Source organism: Stegostoma tigrinum, chromosome 7 (assembly GCF_030684315.1).
Source record: "Stegostoma tigrinum isolate sSteTig4 chromosome 7, sSteTig4.hap1, whole genome shotgun sequence".
Taxonomy (NCBI): Eukaryota; Metazoa; Chordata; class Chondrichthyes; order Orectolobiformes; family Stegostomatidae; genus Stegostoma; species Stegostoma tigrinum.
In genome coordinates this window covers 27,572,326-27,591,317 of record NC_081360.1, presented here as the reverse complement: position 1 = coordinate 27,591,317, position 18,992 = coordinate 27,572,326, and the positions used below count along the sequence as shown (strand labels likewise).

At 40.5% G+C, this 18,992-nt stretch overlaps 1 protein-coding gene across 3 annotated transcripts in view; it reads right to left on the bottom strand.

Moving 5' to 3' along the window:
- Window positions 1–1,139: 1,139 nt before the first annotated feature.
- Window positions 1,140–18,992, bottom strand: part of LOC125454375 (gamma-crystallin M2-like) — a 32,286-nt gene continuing 14,433 nt past the window's right edge. The window contains exons 1-4 of one of the 3 annotated variants that reach the window (XM_059647130.1): window positions 6,228–6,248; window positions 3,419–3,494; window positions 3,097–3,339; window positions 1,140–1,456 (exon numbers count right to left, since the gene is read on the bottom strand). In XM_059647130.1, coding sequence (XP_059503113.1) covers window positions 1,181–1,456; window positions 3,097–3,339; window positions 3,419–3,427 — 528 coding nt within the window. In that variant the 5' untranslated portion in view covers window positions 3,428–3,494; window positions 6,228–6,248 and the 3' untranslated portion in view covers window positions 1,140–1,180. Of the gene's footprint in view, window positions 1,457–3,096; window positions 3,340–3,418; window positions 3,495–4,855; window positions 5,883–6,227; window positions 6,450–7,553; window positions 7,639–15,197; window positions 15,276–18,992 lie in introns of those variants that run through there. The other 2 variants (XR_007247975.2, XM_048535060.2) reach the window with 2 other exon arrangements.

Below are 18,992 nucleotides of genomic sequence, written 5' to 3'. Positions count from 1 at the left end.
AAAAAGAACAGCGCTGCAAATGTTGTCTCCTGGTTGAGCAGACATTTTCTTTGTTTTCTCACTTCCCTTTATCACATTTTTTATAACTCATGTGTGGCTATTGAATCTCTTTCCACACTGCACTCAAGTCCATGGTGCTATCCTACTGCCATTGACTGCAATGACTGCCTGCACTCACAACCTTTCTCAGTAAATTTCAGCAGGGTCTCCTGGCCCTCCGAAAATGCCTTCTCTCCTCCAGTACACTTCTTTTTGCATCAAAGCCTCTGGGCCTGCTTCAAGGAAGTCTGGGCTATGCTGCCTGGTCTGGTGGAGCTTTTCTGGTCTCTAACTCCTCCTACATTTCTCCTGCTCGCTTTATTTAGTACAAGCTATCTTCAAGTGATGCTAGCCTTGCAAAAACTTGGATCTCCTGCTGAGGGCTGCAGCCATTGGGCACTGAAATCCTCACCATGATTGCTGTAACTAGTAAACATCATAAGTAAGCTCATGCATTGCTAGTGTTACTGTAATTGTGTGCATAATATTATTCCAGAGCCTGATTTCAGGGCTACCCGTCGATTCCAAATGTATTTTCAATCTAAAGACAGAGCAGCATCCTATATACAGCTCTGAAGCTGCAATTCTATCAACTGAATTGGCCAATGGCAGGGATAAGCCAGTTAAATTTCTTTAAAGGCCTACTCAGACAAATTTTCAGGAGCTGACTGGAATTTCAAACAGGTATCAGAGCTGTCAAGCTGTCTGGAGGCAGTCTAATGCCGTACTGGTTTAGCAAACAAACACAACCTACAGTCCAACAGGTTTATTTGAAATCGTAAGCTTTTGGAGCGCTACTCCTTCATCAGGTGAAATGGCAGAGCGCTTCACCGGACAATGGAGCGGCACTCCGAAAGCTTGTGATTTCTTATAAACCTGTTGGACTATAACTTGATGGCATGTAACTTCTGACTTTGTCCACCTCAGTCCAACACCAGCATCTCCACATCGTAATAAACAAAGCTGCCACCCGGTCATGATTCAATGTAGCAGAATCATGGCCGGGTGTTGAGATACAAAATTTCAAGTTTAAAATGTTGAGAAATATTTGCATTACTTAATAAAGATGAATGGAAGACTCATAGTTGTGGCAGTCAAAGCGGTGTTTATTTCTGAACCAGCATTGGGGTTTTTAAAATATTTAGAAATCCATTACACGGCGGAAAGATCCAATTGTTGGGCAAGTTGCTCCCCAGTCACCAAACTTCTTATATTCACCAGGTCTCATGAAGTACTGCCGCCCTCTGTAGCTGGGGTGTTCATAGAAGATCCAGTAACCATCCATCACATGGCAGGAGTGGATGTCACGGTAACGGAAACGATCGTAGACAGATGGACAGTCATCTGTGAATTCCATCATCTGTCCTCCAAAGTCAGGCCTCTCGTAAATCTTCATTCTGTAGGCACCATCGCTGGACTACAGGATTTAGAAAATCATCAAACCAATGCACAATTGCTGCCAAAAATACTAACATAAGTTAAACAATGTGCAAATACGCGAGAGATAAAACCTGCCGAAAACGTGTTGAATCATACTTTCGAAATAACAGTATGTTAATAGTACACTCCATTTTCAATGCACAAAGCAGGCAGCATATTCTCGAGATTAAGAGCTAGGCCATTGGCTGTGAACCTTTAGAGGTTACTGATGGATTTATTCTACTCAATTGTTTAATTTTTCATTAAACTCACTGCATAATGTGAGAAGTGGAACTCAAAAACAATAGGTTTTCAACAATGTCTGATCAGTGTTAAAGTTACGCCTCAGGGCACAGACTGCGCCAGAAAGAGATCAATTTAATTGGTTCAATTTCATCGCTGAAGATAATAAATTCCAGGAGATTTTCAAAATATCACATTCAAAGTGTTTATTTTCTTCATGCTTCTCCTGTTTCTCTTAATCTACGTCTTCCTTCTTTGGAAGTGACAGACCTGGAGGTGGGGAGTGAACTTTAATTGGTGGGAAGTCAGCAGACCAGAGTATCCTATGCCTAAATTAAGTTCTGGTTGGGAAAGTTCTGGCCTCACCTTACCAAATCACCACCAACTGAGGCTCTTAAGTGATCAACTAATGACCTTTCACTTATGCTGCAATCGTTTCAGCTCCAGGTAGGACAAGAGAGTCAACATTAAATTAAAAAGAGGTATTAATAAATTAAACAGTGGCAAATTGATTTCAATGTCAAGAAAATTAAGGCTTTCAATTTTTGACCAAACAAGGATAAAACTGAGTCCTTTCTGAGTGGCAAAATGCTAGTGAGAGTGGAAGCTAAAAGAAACTGGGAAGTCCAAGTACAAAGGTCAATACAATGTGATCAACTGACACAAAATGCAATGAGAATACATGCAGATAGAAGTTACGCTTCAGCCATGCAAAGCTCTGGGTGGGTCATGCCTGAGGTATTATGAGCAGTTCTGGGCAGTATTAGCTTTGGAAGCATATCCGGGTCTTGGTGGGAGTGTTTATCAAAAACTACAAAATAACACCTGGACTCCAAGGATTAATTTTTGAAGAAAGATTGTACAAATACGTTTATTTTTATTCCCTGCAATTAGAAGGGTTAAGGGGTGATTTAATCAATGTTCCCAGCTAGTAAGGGTAGATGCAAAGAAATTATTTCTGCTGATTAGGGAGTCCGGTGCTAGGGGACACAAGCCAAAAGTTAGAACCAGATGTTACAAGGACGGACGTCATTAAGATTTCTATGAACGAAGTGCTGCAGGAGGATAGAACTCCCCTCCACGAACTGCAGTTGATGGATCAATTGTTAATTTTGAATCCGAGCCTGATAGGATTTTGTCATCCAACAATACTTGAGTATGTTAGCTCAAAGGATATGAAGTTAGATTACAGGCCAGACATTAATTTATTGTACGACAGACTCAGGGGTTAAACGGTTCTGGCAGCTAAGCAATTCCTTCGGTGTTTTGTAACCATCCACCACATTACAGGGCACGTTACATCTGAAATAGTAAGATACCAACGGATCAAGAGAAAAGAGTGAAAATTCAGAAATGGAGAAAGTTACAAAATTCGTCCAAGAAATTGTAACTTACATATGAGTAAGTGCGACATGACCTGATGTTGTCGTTGAATCCCATCCAGCGCTGGTAATCAGGGTATTCTCCCTTGGTCAGAACATACTGGTATCCCATGTAATTGGGTCTCTCATACACAACCCAGCAGTCACTGTCAACACGGATGGAGTTACAGCGGCTGATGTAAGGGGACAGGTCGGCACAGTCACTGCTGCACTCATAGTGCCGACCCTGGAAGTTCCTGTCCTCGTAAAAGGTAACCTGCAAAAATAAGCATGCTTTAGCTCAGACTGCACACATTCAAGATATTAATTTAAATTAATATTTAAATTAACTTTACCTTTCCCATTGTGTCTAATTTGCGTGGATCTCAAAACTTCCGTTTCCAGACTTCATTTGCAGTAACGCACTGGGCCCTTTTATACAACTCCATCAAAAAGAAATGTAATGTTGGTCCATTGTTAGTATAAAACCTTTCTTTTGTATGACCAGTGCAGTCTGTTCTCAGAACAAGAAAATAATTCCTGATTCATCATTATGGAAAATCCAGTATCACAATTTTGTGCAGCTTTGTTTTATCAATTCTGTCAAAATAAGCTTTTCTGTTTTGGCTTACATACAACAGTACATTAATCTCTTGGACAAAAGAAATTCTGAATCACCAGTGTGACAACTGGGAGTGAGTCCTGTCTATTCTGAATGAAGGCATTCAATCATACTTTAATTTGCTTCGAAGAGGCAGTGCCCTTATGCAATAAATGCTTGGCAAGCCTTTTTCACACTTTTCAAAAACATTTCACAATGTGTAATGTACAAGGCTTTATGCTTCTCAGTTCTCATCGCGCCTCCTATGCCCACTAACTTTGTGCAAACCAAACTGTAATTAAAACAATACATCAGGTTCATGGTGTTTGATTGCAGTTTAAGGTCCTAGATTGTGGGTTGAGCACTACTGCCTCCCAATGCCAGGGATCCAGGCTGAATTTCAGCTTTGGGTGACTGTGGAACTTGTACACTCTGTGTGTTTGTGTGGGTGCTCCAGTTTCTTCCCAAAGTTCAAAGATGTGCAGGCTAGGTGAATTGGCCATACTAATTTGCCCATAGTGTACAGGATTTATGCAGGTTAAATGGATTAACCATGGTACATGTGGGGTTACAGGATGAAGTAGGGGCTGAATTGGGGTGGGATGCTATTCAGTGAGTCAATGCAGACTCAATGGGCCAAAAGCCTCTTTGCCCACTGTTGGTTTTCTGTGATAAAGAGGTATGAGTCAAATCTTGCTGGACCTGGGCATTTGCCATTGATCATTGCAGGGCTCTGGATTCTTACCTTAACTGTGCATTCAGAGTTTATATGGACAAAAGGTGGCAACTTTAAAATGTTACCAAGGAAAGAACCATTTCATGAACTGTTAATATTTGACTGGTTGGCAGCTATTTTAAAACCATGATTTTTATTGTAAATATCCCATTTTACATTAATTTTTCCTTGGTGACACTGAATAACCTGAAACTGCAATAGCCTTTTGAGCTGTTGACAGCAATTCTCAGGATTGGAAAAGGGTAACTTTGGAGGATAATCAAAACACTGCCACTTTTCTATCCCATTGAAATGTAAAATTTAGGTCGTATATTGGCCTCCTCAGCATATGGCCATTCAGCTCCTGATTCTCTATCCCAATTCATTTATATTATGGCTGATCTTAAAACCAACTTTCCACAGGAGTATACCCAAGAATTGACACAAGTAAAGCATCAGAACTACAGTATATGAAACTGTAGGACAATGACACAGATTTAATTGGTTCAGAGTTAATTTTGCTCTTACACTTGAGTCCATTAGGGACTACAAATTTACACCATCAAAATGATTAACATCCTGAACAAACTTCAGCTCCTGTTCATTTTTGATCTTCAGATATTTTCATTCATATGAGAAATGTTCCTCAGAAAGATAACTTTCTGACTGGGCCCCCCTCGCAAAATATCACGAATGGAAGGTAAGCGTGATCAATGTGAAGCCAAACTAAAGCAAGAAAAAGAAAGCAAAGTACTACAGAGACTGGATATCTGAAATTCAAACTGAAAATGCTGTAAGTGCTGAGCAGGTCTGGCAGCACCTATGGAGAGAAAAAAATGTTAACATTTTCAGGACAGTCAGTTCTGAGGAAGGGTTACTTGACCCAAAATGTGCACTCTGATTTCTCTCCACAGATGCTGCCAAACCAACTGAACGTTTTCAGCAATTTCTGTTTTTCTTACATATTAACTACCCATTGCACTGTCCCAACTTTGCATATCCATACAACACAACTTCTTATAAATCTCATTACATAATCGCCATCTTGTGAATGCCATTATATTTCTCTGTCTTGCATATCCATCATATAACCCCACGACCATTTTGCACGTCGATTACATATCTCTATATTTCACATTATCACACTTTCTCATCATTCCTACTTTTAATTAACAATAGAATTTGAAATTACTGATGCTCAGTTTTCCACAATATTTGATGTTGCAAACTCAGTCAATTTTTCAGTGAAACAATTTTAGAAATACATTGTATTATACCATATGGGACATAGAGGACAAAAAGCTTGGATTCTATTAAAACTATTTGTGTTGCAAATTTTAGTTGCAATGATAAATTCTTCAGCACAGGGACTGTTTCAATCCTTTGTCAAATATGACGCTGTTTTCATTAATGGGAGCAAATTGATCATCCACCTCTTCCAAACTTAAGTTAGATACTGATTTTTGTCGTCTAGCATTTCTTCTTCAGACTGGTCACTTGAGTCCTGCAGGGAGAATATGGCATTCCATGGTCATTTTTATAATAATGTTTAAGTAACATCGTGCCCATATGCACACCCTGCTATATTCTAACAAATACAGAAAATGCTGGATAAACTGAGCAGGTCTGAAGCATTTGTAGAGAGAGAACTGGGTTAATGTTTCAAGTCCAGTATGGCTCTTCTTCAGAACTCAGGAAGGTTCTGAAATGGAGTCATAACAGATTGAAACGTTAATTCTGTTTCTCTCTCCACAGCTACTGCCAGACCCACTTAATTTATAGATAAACGTGAACTAAGGGTTAAAGGGATGTCAGCAAAGGTGAGTTATCAATAGCTGATAAGACTGACCTTCAACAAGCCATCGAAAACATAGAATCCCTGGCTCTGGTAGCTATTGCTACTCCCATCAAAATTGCAACTCTTCTTTAAAAGTCTTTGAATTGAATGTACATTCTGCATTCTGCTGCATAACACCGCAATCATCACGAGGCTGGCCAGCTGATTGAAATGCTGTTGAAGGATCCTTAAAGTTCTGCTTTGATGCAGTTTTTCCCACTTTAGGTTTGATATCTGTTTAGGATAAGAAAAATGAACATCTAAAAATAACAAGAAATAATTGCACTGAAATGCATTGTTTGGATAGTTGTGCTGGTGCTCCTTCCAGTTACTGGTTTTAAGCATTTTTATAAGTCATTTGTAATTTATTACCTATCCCCAGCTGCCCTGCACAACATGACTGGCTTGTTTGAAAATGTTTCTAGCATGGACAAGTTAAATAAAACTTTGCTTATTGAGTGGAAGTCAAAATGACAGATTGGGCCCATGTGTAAAATTTCCAAAACGAAATTTAGTAGCAGCTGCCACAGTTGTTGACTTAATTCTCTTTTTGGATTTCTATTGCTTTTTGGGATTTTATCATGAACTGCACTTTGCACCTTGGTAGCAAACGCAAAACCACAACACAGTAAAAACATTGAAGTGATGTAAAGATATGGTAGCATTCTGCTTATGTTACTGGACTAATAGCCCAGATAAGACAGGTTCAAACACCACCTCTAGCAGTTCCAGAATTTGGTAGTTTCAGAAATAGGGTATCAAAAAAGGTAGTAACAGTAAAATCACAGATTCACAAAAGTTTTACAGTTGCAAAGGATGTCATTCAGCACATTGTACCTGTGCCAGCTCATTAAGTGTGTGTCAATACCTAATGCAAATCTCCAGCATCCTTTCCCCCATATCCATTTTTCCAAATAATTATTCAATGCCCTCTTGAAAGTCTCTTGAAATGACCAGGAATTTATCAAACTTTGTAGAATCTTATCTTGCTCATTAATGTTTTTAACACATATGCTGTGTACGCAACTCAAATGGTACCTCATCAGCATTTTTAACTCTTAACTGTCCTCTGAATAAGCTAGCAAGCTACTTAATTGATTCAAATTGCTTTCTGATCATGCAGACGGCCCACCAGTGCCTTCTTTAGGAACTAGAAATGGACAATAAGTTCTGGTCTCACCATCGGTATTCAAACTCTGAAATAAATAATAGCAAATCAAAGTTTTCCTAAGTTGGCATAATTTAGAGGATTAAAGAAAAAGTAGAGTTGCTACTTATGTAATAAAACAGACTTCAATTTAACTCCGAAGGGCTTGGCAAGTGACTACTCCCACTTACCCTGTTTTGTGGCATGCTTTGCTGCACAAGCAGCAGTCAACATTGCAAAAGGATGCAAGGAGATGCTAGATGACTGAACATGTCTCTGGAAAACAAAAAGGAGACATGTCTCCCCTAAGTGACCATTCTCTCAAAAGGAACATTCACAAGGCCCAAGGAAATAACAAATTAATTCTTACAGATTCAATTTCTCAACACCACGTATTTAGGTGAATTACCAACAAATATTAATCAATACTTGAAATTGTTTAATGGAAGTTGATATTAATGATGAAAGCCATACAACAATACTAACCCGATACTTGAAATAAAGATAAAAATCTCATAAATATTACTTATCGACAAAAATGTAAATAATGCACCATGCTCATTTGAGTATATGCACAAAGTTTGCTCAGGCAAACTTTGTATCATGGTTTTTGCTTGTAAGCATTTCAAATCTCCACCGAGTTTCTCCACAGAAAACAGGAAGAAAAAGAAATAAATTGGACTAATCTGCTCTGATTGCTGGGAAAATTTAAAATATGGTAACCAGGTTTGCAATGCAATTGTTGGTGAAAGTTGCTTGGAACATTAGCTCATTGGCTGCTTTCCATACAGTCAAAATAATTCGGCATTTACATAAGGGTAGTTGAGAAACATGCCAATTTTTCAGTATTGCATATCGCTGGGACTAGCACCAATTCCAAACACTTTTCTGTGGTCCCGCAACTAAAGAAAGTGGAGCTAGATACACCAATTGTGAAGATAATTGAAACATGAGAAACAGGGGAGCAGTAATAGGCCCCTCATGTCAGCTCGACCATTTAATACAATCAAAGCTGATCATGGGTTTCAACTCCAATTTCTTGCCTGCTCGCCATACTCTTATTCCCTGAGACACCAAGATCTATCTATCTCAATCTGAAATACTTTCAACAAAGGAGCTTTCGCAACTCCCAAGGGTACAGCTTATTGTCAGGAATAGCCGAATGATAGGGTAAAGGACATTATTTTGTCACAATTTGCAATGAATGAATCCATAGGATTTAGTCATTTATAACTAATGTAGATAAACAAATAGGTTTTAGTCAAACCGGGCAAAAATAAGATTTTACTGAACTGTTGGACCAGCTACAAAAAGCCAACTTGGATTTCAGACAGGTCAACAGTGATTTTGCCAAGGTAAAGGTTGTCTTATTTGAGCTAAACTACGGGACAAGGCTAAGTGGCCCCTACAGAAGTGGAAGTACAGGTTTTGTAGGATTTTAAAACATGTAATTTTGAGTTATGGCGGTATGAGTGGATTCTATCTCAAGTTTATTCTGAACTTCAACACTGTTATTGAACCTTAGCAGACTTATTGATAAAATAAGTGTCAAAATGCCTTTGCAAAGATGAAAGCTGTTCTGGTAACGGAAATGGTACTACCAGCACCTAATTATGCAAGGCCAGTAAATCAGGCTGTTGATGTCATTGACAGTGGTGTGGATCTAATCGAATGCAAAGTGACAAGATGGGAAACCAAAAGTACTGCAGATGCTGTAAATTTCAGACATAAAAATAAAGTTGCTGGAAAAGCTCAGCACATCTGGCAGCATCTGTGGAGGAGAAAACAGAGTTAATGTTTCGGGGGTCCGGTGACCCTTCCTCAGAACTTTCCAGCAACTTTGTTTTTGTTCCTGTGCCAAGATGGGGATTGGTCGTCCTGTCAATTATTTTTCAAAGAAACTGACCACGTATCAGCAAAAAACATTCTACAATGGAAGGGGAGACACTGAATCTTGTGATGGCTCTGCATCATGCAACTCGAAGCCAGTGCCCAGTGGCATACCACAAAGATCAGTTCTGGGTTCTGTGTTTTTCCTGATATATATAAACGAAAGAGAACAGAACTCCCCTGGAGGAGCCAGGGAATGATCAGTAAATTTGTGAATAACATAAAGATTGGCAGGGTGGCTAACAGTGAGGAAGGAAATCTTAGGTTACAGGAGGTTATAGGCGGATGGGTCAGATGGCCAGATCAATGGCAGATGGAATTTAACCCTGACAAGTGTGAGGTGATGCACTTTATGGGAAATAACAAGACAAGGGAGTACTCAATGAATGGCAGGACAGTAGGATGCTTGTCTACATATCCCTGAAGATGGCAGGACAGGCTAATAGGGAAGTTAAAAAGGCAGAGGGGACAGTTGCATTATCAGTATAGGCATCGTTTATAAGCGCAGTTGGAGCTGTGCAAACTTTGGTTAAGCCACAATTAGAGTACTGCATACATTCTGGTCACCACAATATAGAAGGAATGTGATTGCACTGGGAGGATTACAGAGGAGACTCACCAGGATGTTGCCTGGGATGGAGTATTTCAGCTATGAAAAAGAGGTGGATAAGCTCAGGTTGTTCTCTTTGGAGTAGAGAAGGTTGAGGGGAGACCCGATTGTGGGGTATAGATTTGAGGGGAATGGACGGGTGGATAGAAAGCAGCTGTTCCCCTTGGTTGAAGGGTCAATAATGAGGGGTCATAATTTTAAGGTAAAAGTCAGGAAGGAGATTTATTTTTTCACCCAAAGCGTGTTAGGAATCTGAGATGTACTGCCTGGGAGGGTAATTAAGTTGTGAAACTTCAAACCTTTAAAAAATGCTTGGATGAGCACTCGATGTGTCATAACCTAACAGGCAATGGGCCAAGTGCTGGGAAGTGGGACTAGTGTAGATTTAGAGTAGTTTGTATTCATGCAGTCTCAATAAACTGAAGGCTGTCTCTGAACTTTATGATTCTTTGATTTGAGATTAACACGGCCAACAACTTGCAAGAAATTGTTATATGGGTCCCAACCCTGCAATTTTGCTTTAAACATTCTGGGATTTCAAGACTTAACATTATTTGAATGGAGCTTAATTTTTCAACTATATAATTAGAAAATAATTAATGTGCCTGGAAAAGAAGCTCTTGTGTGGATGTTTTATAGACTGCACATGCAAAGGATACTGAGTGGTAAGGTGTCCACGAACTAATGTAAAATAAGGTTGCTGTGTAACTCACTGTATGTTTAATGCCAACATACTACTACTATTAGTGTAACACAGAATTAGCATCAAGATCATTTTTGATGGCTAATGGAAATGCCTGTACACAATACTACTTCATTCTTCCAGAGAGTGATGTGTGATGTATGGGATGAGAGATTTTTAAATTTATTTTTAAATCATTTAATTTGGGGTTTTTGAATTTTCTACTAGTAGTGCATGAATTTTCTAGGTATCTGAATGGGTTTAATGATTAACCTGTAGATATTTCTACAGCCATAGTTATTTAATATTTTTATTTAAACAGTCTGAGATAAACAGTTGAGGCAGACTAATTGGAAATTCTTTACTGTGGTAAAGTTTATGTGCAAAGTAAATGGTATCATGCATTAGGCTTTCAGATAGAAGACTTTGGAAATTATTTTGGCCTAGGGAAAACACTTATGATTTGAGAAAGAAATAAGTTTTTTTTTGTTTTAGGTTAGGGCATTTTGCAGCAGTCTTGGTTGTTTGTAACAATTGTTCCCGAGAAAGGGAGGTAGTTTAGGATTATTAAGGATGAGGTTACCTCAGTGTAAGGAATTTAGTTTAAAAGTTCCAGGCCAGGAGTGTTTGATCAAAACCATGAAAGGGTAAATTGAATCTGAGAAAGTCTAAGTTCAGTTGCATGAAGCTCCAGAAAGAGGTTGTAAGATTCTCAAGTTGGGGCATTGATGCCACAGTTAAACTGAGCCTTATATGTGTAAAATGGAAGGTAATACTGTCCAGTGCAAGTACTGTAAAAAAAGACTTTTAGGATTAATAGGATTGCATTTTACCTTATTTTTTGAAATCTGTATATTTATGCTATGTGTAAATAGCTTGATTTATTCTATTTTATCTCCATTTCTCTTCCGTCATCAATGTATGTTTTATTGTTAAACCTGAAAATTGCAGCATGGTATGTTTGTGTTTCAGTGAAAGATCACTATGTTGAAACCAAAAAAGAAAGAATATGATCTATCAAGCTAGATTTCAGCCTAGAGTCTGACTTGTCCAGCAATAACATCAGCTAGCATCAGAATAATAATAGGCAGTTTCGTGAAAAGCAGTAATGCAAGTTTGTAAAAATTATTTTTAAATCCAAAGGAAGTGCATTAAAAATGATCTTGTACAAACTTTCCAAGCAGCCAGCACAGTAGAGTCTGTTAATCACTGATCCTTGGATCTGAATTCCAGGTTCATGCACAACCAGGCCCTTACCTCAATTAAGGGTTCTATTTCCATTCATTTCTGAACAGTAGAGTATTGAAGGGCAAGCAAGCAAGCAACCACTGTCAGAACATGTGACAGCACTATGTAGTGACTTCCCAGGTTTACTAAGGGAGAAAAATCCAGGGTTCAGATTACCTTTAGCAATTCCAGTGACTACTCTTGCTGGTGCAGGGACTTGCTATTCCAATGTTTGGTCATTTGTCCTGAACAGAGCTTGAGTGCTTGAATTCTTGGAAAGGTTACTATGAAAACTCCTTGAAAATTTGGTATTGACGTGCAGGCTTCATTATTCACAGAAACATGCATTGAACACACATTCTAATGGGGACATGAAATCGGCTCAATGTAGGAAATGCTGTCAAATGTGAGAGTCATCTATTGCTCTCTTAACTTTGAGGAAATCAACCAGATGGCAGAACTGAATCACCTTGTAAATGCTGCTACATCACAATTGTTACAAGACCAATCAATTCCCTAGCTTTCCACACGATGACACCAGTAATCTGCCAAGTTTCCAGATCGTCTCAGAATAATAAAAATAAGTCATACATCCGCTTTCATAGCACTCTCAGTGATACTGTGCAATTTTCAAAAAAATACAAGGTCATAAAAGCTGAGGCCCAAACTAACTTTAGCATTCCTAGTAAAAATGGTTCATTTAAATGTCTGGTCTACAAATCATTGTGCAGCAGGTACATTCAAGATTTTTTCTTTAGCAAATCCAAGTCAACTAAGACACAGTTCAAACTACTTTCCATTTCTCCAACTCCAGGCCATCACAATGAGTTGAACATCTTCTGTGCAGATCTAGAATGGTTCTCATTTTGCCATTAAGCTAGTAATGTTAATATAAAATTAATTTGAAGCTATGCACAATGGAAAATCAAATTTACATGTATAATTGGTCAATAATTGTCACAATCCTAAAAAAGATTTTTGATTGCTTTTCACAAAATTCATGAATGAATTAATACTACAGATCTGTATGAACATTTTTGAGTGTGTTGTGTGTGTGTGTGTGTTTGTGTGTGTGTGTGCATCCACATTGAGCAAAGAGACAGAGGTGGAAAAAAATCACAACAGTTTACGTATATGTTTTAACTGCTAACACTGGCTTATACTAAGTTAGTGATATTAGAGAAATAAGCTTTAACTAAAAGAGTTATGTAATGATTCAGTCTGTGCCTTTGCATTGAGCCAACTGCATCAGAAGTCACACAACACCAAGTTATAATCCTACAGGTTTATTTGGAATCTCACAAGCTTTCCGAGCATTTTCTCTTTGTAAGGTGCAGTGAGAGAGCAGGGCATGCAGACATAGAGTTTATAAGGCAGAGAGATCAAGGGCAGAGAGATTAAAAGATCATACAACTGGTGAGAGACAGTGGTGGATAATAAGTCTCTGCGGTGGCCAAAAGTGTTAGACAGGGTGTAAAGTGGTCATGAAGTCAATGTCAACGTTGTGCTGTCAGTCAGGCAGAGCCATAGGAATATACAAAAGGTGACATCTCTGGTCAGACACTGAATTGTGGGTGTGAAGCTTTGTTCAGAATCTGTCTCAATGTTTTAACCTTTAATCAGGCTTGTTTTATTTCAAATGCTGGAATTTATAAGACGTCATACTGACTGACTGACACTACAAATTGTGTGTTTTTTGAACAAAATAGATTGTACCTGCAATTAAACAAGAATCTTCGATGAAATGATTCACTCCATAGATTTCTGTTTGTGTGTGTTTGTGCGCGCATGCGTGTGCGAATGTATGTGTGTGCGCGTGTGTGTATGCGCTTCAGAGTGTGTGTGTGTTAGTGTGACAGTAGTTGTGTGAGAGAGTGAGTGTGTGTGTGTGTGTGTGAGAGAGAGAGTGTAATAAGTAATTCAAGACTGTACAAACTAATTAAGATAGAGAGATCATTACAAACAGGACAGTAAAGAAGATTTTACAGATACAGAATAATGTGGTGGGGTCACCTGTAGCGTTGCATAAAACCAAGATCATGGTTGAGGCAGTCTTCATGGGTAAGAAATAAACACATATGCACGCGCATACACACACACACACACATTCATGCACGCACACACACGCACACACATGCATGCATGCACACACACACACGTGCACACACACGCGCATGCGCACACGCACACATGCGCACAACACACACGCGCGCGCGCGCACACACACACATGCACACACACACGTGCACACACACACACACGCACACACGCGCACACACACAACACGCGCGCACACACACACGCACACGCTCACTTGCACATACACACACACACACACACACACACACACACTCTCTCTCACACACACGCACATGCACACACACACAAATACTCGCACACACACACACATGCACACGCACGCACGCACACACACACACACACTCGCACATACACACATGAGGGAATAACTTCATTCAAGATTCTTGTTTATTTGAAGAAACATTCTACTTTGTCAAAAATCACACAATCTGTAGTCATTGACAGTCATTGTGGCATCTTATAAATTTCACCTTTCAGAATAAAACCAGCCTGATTCCTATTAAAAATCTGAGACAAATTCTGATCAAAGCCTCACACCCACAATTCAGTATCTGACCTGAGATGTTACCTTCTGTATATTCCATGGCTTTGCCTGATTGTCATGCTAGCACAGCACTGACATTGACTTTATAACTGAATGAAAATGAAACAAAATGAAGGGTCTAGGCCTGAAATGTCAGCTTTTGTGCTCCTGAGATGCTGCTTGGCCTGCTGTGTTCATCCAGCTTCACACTTTATTACCTTGGATTCTCCAGCATCTGCAGTTCCCATTATCTCTTGACTTTATAACTACTTTACACCCTGTCTAACACTCTTGGTCATCAGCAGATACTTATCATCTGACATTCCACTCACACCACTTGTATGATCTCCGTGTCCTTGATCTCACTGCTAGTGTGAATCCAAATAAACTGGTGGACTATAACCTGGTGTTGTGTGACTTCTGACTTTGTCCATCCCAGCCAAACACTGGCACCTGCACAATTTGAGCTAACTGCAGCAAAGGATGATTTCTTCTGTGGTCAAAGGGTGCAACCTAGTGGCAACATTAAAAAGTGATGTGCATCTTTGAGCTGCACACGTGAACATAGGGAGAAAAACATCACAAAACAATTTTTCCTAGAACTATGGCTCTCTGTTTCTAAAAGTTCAAAGTTGACTGATCATCACAATGAGTGCCATTTTAATATAAATTTCATGACTTAAAAGACAAGTAAATTCCAACAACAAATGAATCAAGCATATTTGAAAATCTATTGAATAGCCAAGAATGAATTTCTCCTAAATTAGTCACTCTTGTCTTTATCTCTCCACAAGATATCTTACCGTAACTGTCTTACAGAACTGAGTAATTGAGGGCTTATATCTGTAAATCTTTAGAATATCTTCTAGTGGGATACTGCTCTGAAAACAGATTGAAAAAAAAGTTGCTGAATCTTTTAAAAGGAAGCATTCCAGAATGACAAAAAAGTATAACTATTAAAATCACAACATGCTTGGACTCAACTGAAGATTATATATATGCCTGCCACTTATTTCACATTTTAAAATGATTGACAGTTATGATTTATAGATATTGAAAATATTGATTCCTGAAAATGTTTTAATTGCAATAATGGTAAATAAATGAATGGCACACCCACTTCCTGCAATTGATAGTAAAACTGAATTTCTGAAGAAAACGACTATTATTATAAACAAAATGATTATCGGTTGCTCATATTAGGCTTTTGGCATTTTATCCCATCTTGATGTTTTACAAATGCTTTGTCAAGTATTTGGGATGACACAAAATAATAGACTTTTCAAGCAATCTGCATCTTTAATCAATGATAAGTCATTCCCATCTTTACTTCCTGGTATTCCCATAATTAAAAACTCCGTTAACAAATCAGCCAAGAACTAGCAAGTTTCACTTGTAAAATCTTTGAGTTCAAACACATGTGAATTTTACAATTCCAAGACAAGTCCTCTAGTTGGAAGGCCCACTGTCTGGCTGTAGTAATTGGTCCTCTTTTTGTGTTGCTTACAAAAGTAAATCCTTCAATCCAATATACAAAGTTTTCTTGAGCATTACTGTTAAAAGAAACAACTAGTCAATGGTTTTCATCTTGCACTCATCAGGACAATCTGAGGTCATGAGTGCAAGGCAAAAAGTGTTGACACAATATCTTTTTCTAGTAGTACTCAAGTTTTGGCCTACCAAATGTAAGAGCTTACTTTGTTATAAGTTTCTTCTGACACCACAATCAGTAAATTGGATATAACTAAAACTAACTAAATACTGCAGATGCTGGCGATTTGAAGTAAAAACAGACAGTTTTGAAGAAACTGGCTGCAGGCCTGGCTGCAGCTGTGAAGAGAAAAACACAGATAATATTTTGAGTCCAATATGACTATTATACAGAACTTCACAATGGTCACAAGTACCCTCTTTGTATAGGTTGAGTTCAGCATTAACTTCCACAGTTACATAATAAATATACCACCTGACCCTTTTATGCCCTCTCTCCTCACAGGCCAAGGCCCCACACGCTCTTCTCAGGCGAAGCATTGGTTTACATGTACCTCTTTCAAAGTTAATATAGTCTTCACTGTTCATAATGTGGGCTTCTCTAGGATGGTGAAACTAAACGAGGCAAGGTGACTGCATTGTAAATAGCCTCAATTCAGTCTGCAAGCAAGACACTGGACTTCCAGTGGCCTCACATTTTAATTTTCTACTCTGTTCTCATGCTGATATCCCTGTCCTCAATTCACATGCACAGTTCAACAAAGTAAGTTTGAAGAACAGAACATTAGTCATTTTACATCCTTTTGGAGATGGATTGTAATCTCTGTCCACCATTCCTCACTCCCAATTTTGTTTGCATTTCTCTGCATGATAACAAAGTGTGGAGCTGGATGAACATAGCAGGCCAAGCAGCATCTTAGGGGCACGAAAGCTGACGTTTCAGGCCTAGACCCTTTAAAAACGTCAGCTTTTCTGCTCCTAAGATGCTGCTTGGCCTGCTGTGTTCATCCAGCTCCACACTTTGTTATCTCGGATTCTCCAGCATCTGCAGTTGCCATTATCTCTGATCACAATGTATTGACCTTAATCTTGTTTTTCTCATTTTTGCTGCTGGGCTGCAGCTATTCATTACCCTGTTATTTATACCCCTGGTGAATCCATTTTAGTTTATTTACCCTCTTTGGCTGTACCAACCAACTCATATCATTTAATATTTCTCATTTTGATCTTTACCCGTCCCTCCACCCTTCATAAAAGCGATTACATTTCGAACATTTCTCAAAGTCCATGATAAAAAGCATTAACTCTGTTTATCGCTCTCACAGAAGGTACCAAATCTGCTGAGCAGCCTTTTCTATTCTTATTTCCTATTTCTGGTAAGCTGGTGCAGACTAGGATGCTCAGGCTGGAGATCCTCTGCTCCGCCTGTTCTTTTTCATTTTTCTTTTACTACACTTTCTTTTTCTTTTCACTCAGCTCCAGGGGCAAATCCTGGAGAAGTGGCCGGCGCATGGAGTGACTCCCGGAGCAAATCCCAGAGCATAGCACGGACAGCGAGTCCTGGAGCAGAGCGTGGACAGCCGATCCTGGAAAAGCGCAGATAGTGAGTCCTGCAGCAGTGTGTGGGCAGCGAGTCCCAGAGCAGAGCTTGGGTACTGAGTCCCAGAGCAGAGCGTAGGTAGCAAGTGACAGAGCAGAGTGCGGGTAACGGGTCCTGGAGCAGTGTGAATAGCAAGTCCTGGACCATAGCAGGGTAGTGAGTCCCAAAGGAGAGTGCAGGTAACGAGTCCCAGAGCAACACACAGGCAGCATGTCCAGCAGCAGAGCATGGGCAACGGATTCTGGAGCAGAGCGTGGGGGCAGCGGGTCCCATAGCAGAGCATGGGTAGTGAGTCCTGGAGCAGAGCGTGGGTAGTGAGTCCTGGAGCAGAGCGTGGGGGCAGCGGGTCCCGCAGCAGCACAGGTAGTATGTACCAAAGCAATGCGCAGACACAGAGTCCCGGAGCAATGCGTGGACAGCAATTCCCGGAGCCATACACGGACAGACAGTCCCGAAGCCATATGCAGACAGCAAGTCCTGGAACAGAGTGCAGGCAACGAGTCCCAGAACAGCACATGGGCAGCATGTCCTGCAGCAGACTGTGGGTAGAGGGTCCTGCAGCAGAACGTGGGTAGTGGGTCCTGCAGCAGAGCGTGGGTAGTGAGTCCTATAGCAGAGCGCAGGTAAGAAGTCCTGGAGCAGCACAGGTAGCAAATACCAGAGCAGGGCACGGGGAAAGAGTCCTGGGGCAAAGTGAGGGCAGCAAGTCCCAAAACAGCATGCATACAGTGAGTCCCAGAGCAATGAGTGGGCAGCAAGTCCCGAAACAGCACAGGCTGGAGTCCTGAGTCAGCACAGGGCAGCAAGAACCGGAGCAGCATGGGCAGCGAGTCCCAGAGCAATGCACCAACAGTGAGTCCTACAGTAGCGCACGGACAGCAAGTCCCAGAGCAATGCGCGGACAGCAAGTCCTGGAGCAGTGTGCAGGCAACGCGTCCCAGAACAGTGCATGGATAGCATGTCCTGCAGCAGAACGTGGGTAGTGTGTCCTGGAGCAGAGTGTGGGTTGTGAGTCCCAGAGCAGAGCATGGATAACAAGTCCTGGAGCAGCACGGGTAGCAAATACCAGAGCAGAGCACGGCGAAAGAGTCCTGGGGCAAAGTGAGGGCAGGAAGTTCCAAAACAGCATGCATACAGTAAGTCCCAGAGCAATGTGTGGTCATCCAGTCCCGAAACAGCACGGGCAAGAGTCCTGAGCCAGCATAGGGAAGCAAGAACCGGAGCAGCGTGGGCAGCGAGTCCCAGAGCAGTGCACCGGCAGTGAGTCCTAGAGTAGCGCACAGACAGCATGTCTCACTGCTGTGCACAGACAGTGCATCCCGGAGCAATGTGCGGACAGCGAGTCCCAAAGCAGTGCACGGACAGCAAGTCTCAGGTGGAGACTGGCGTGCGGAGGCAGTTCTGGAACTTACCTTGGAGTTGCTGAGTGCCAGTACAGAGTGGTCTGGAAGCTTGATGCGGAATGGGAATGGCTGTTGGCCTGGGATCTGGTGCGGGCGGTCAGATC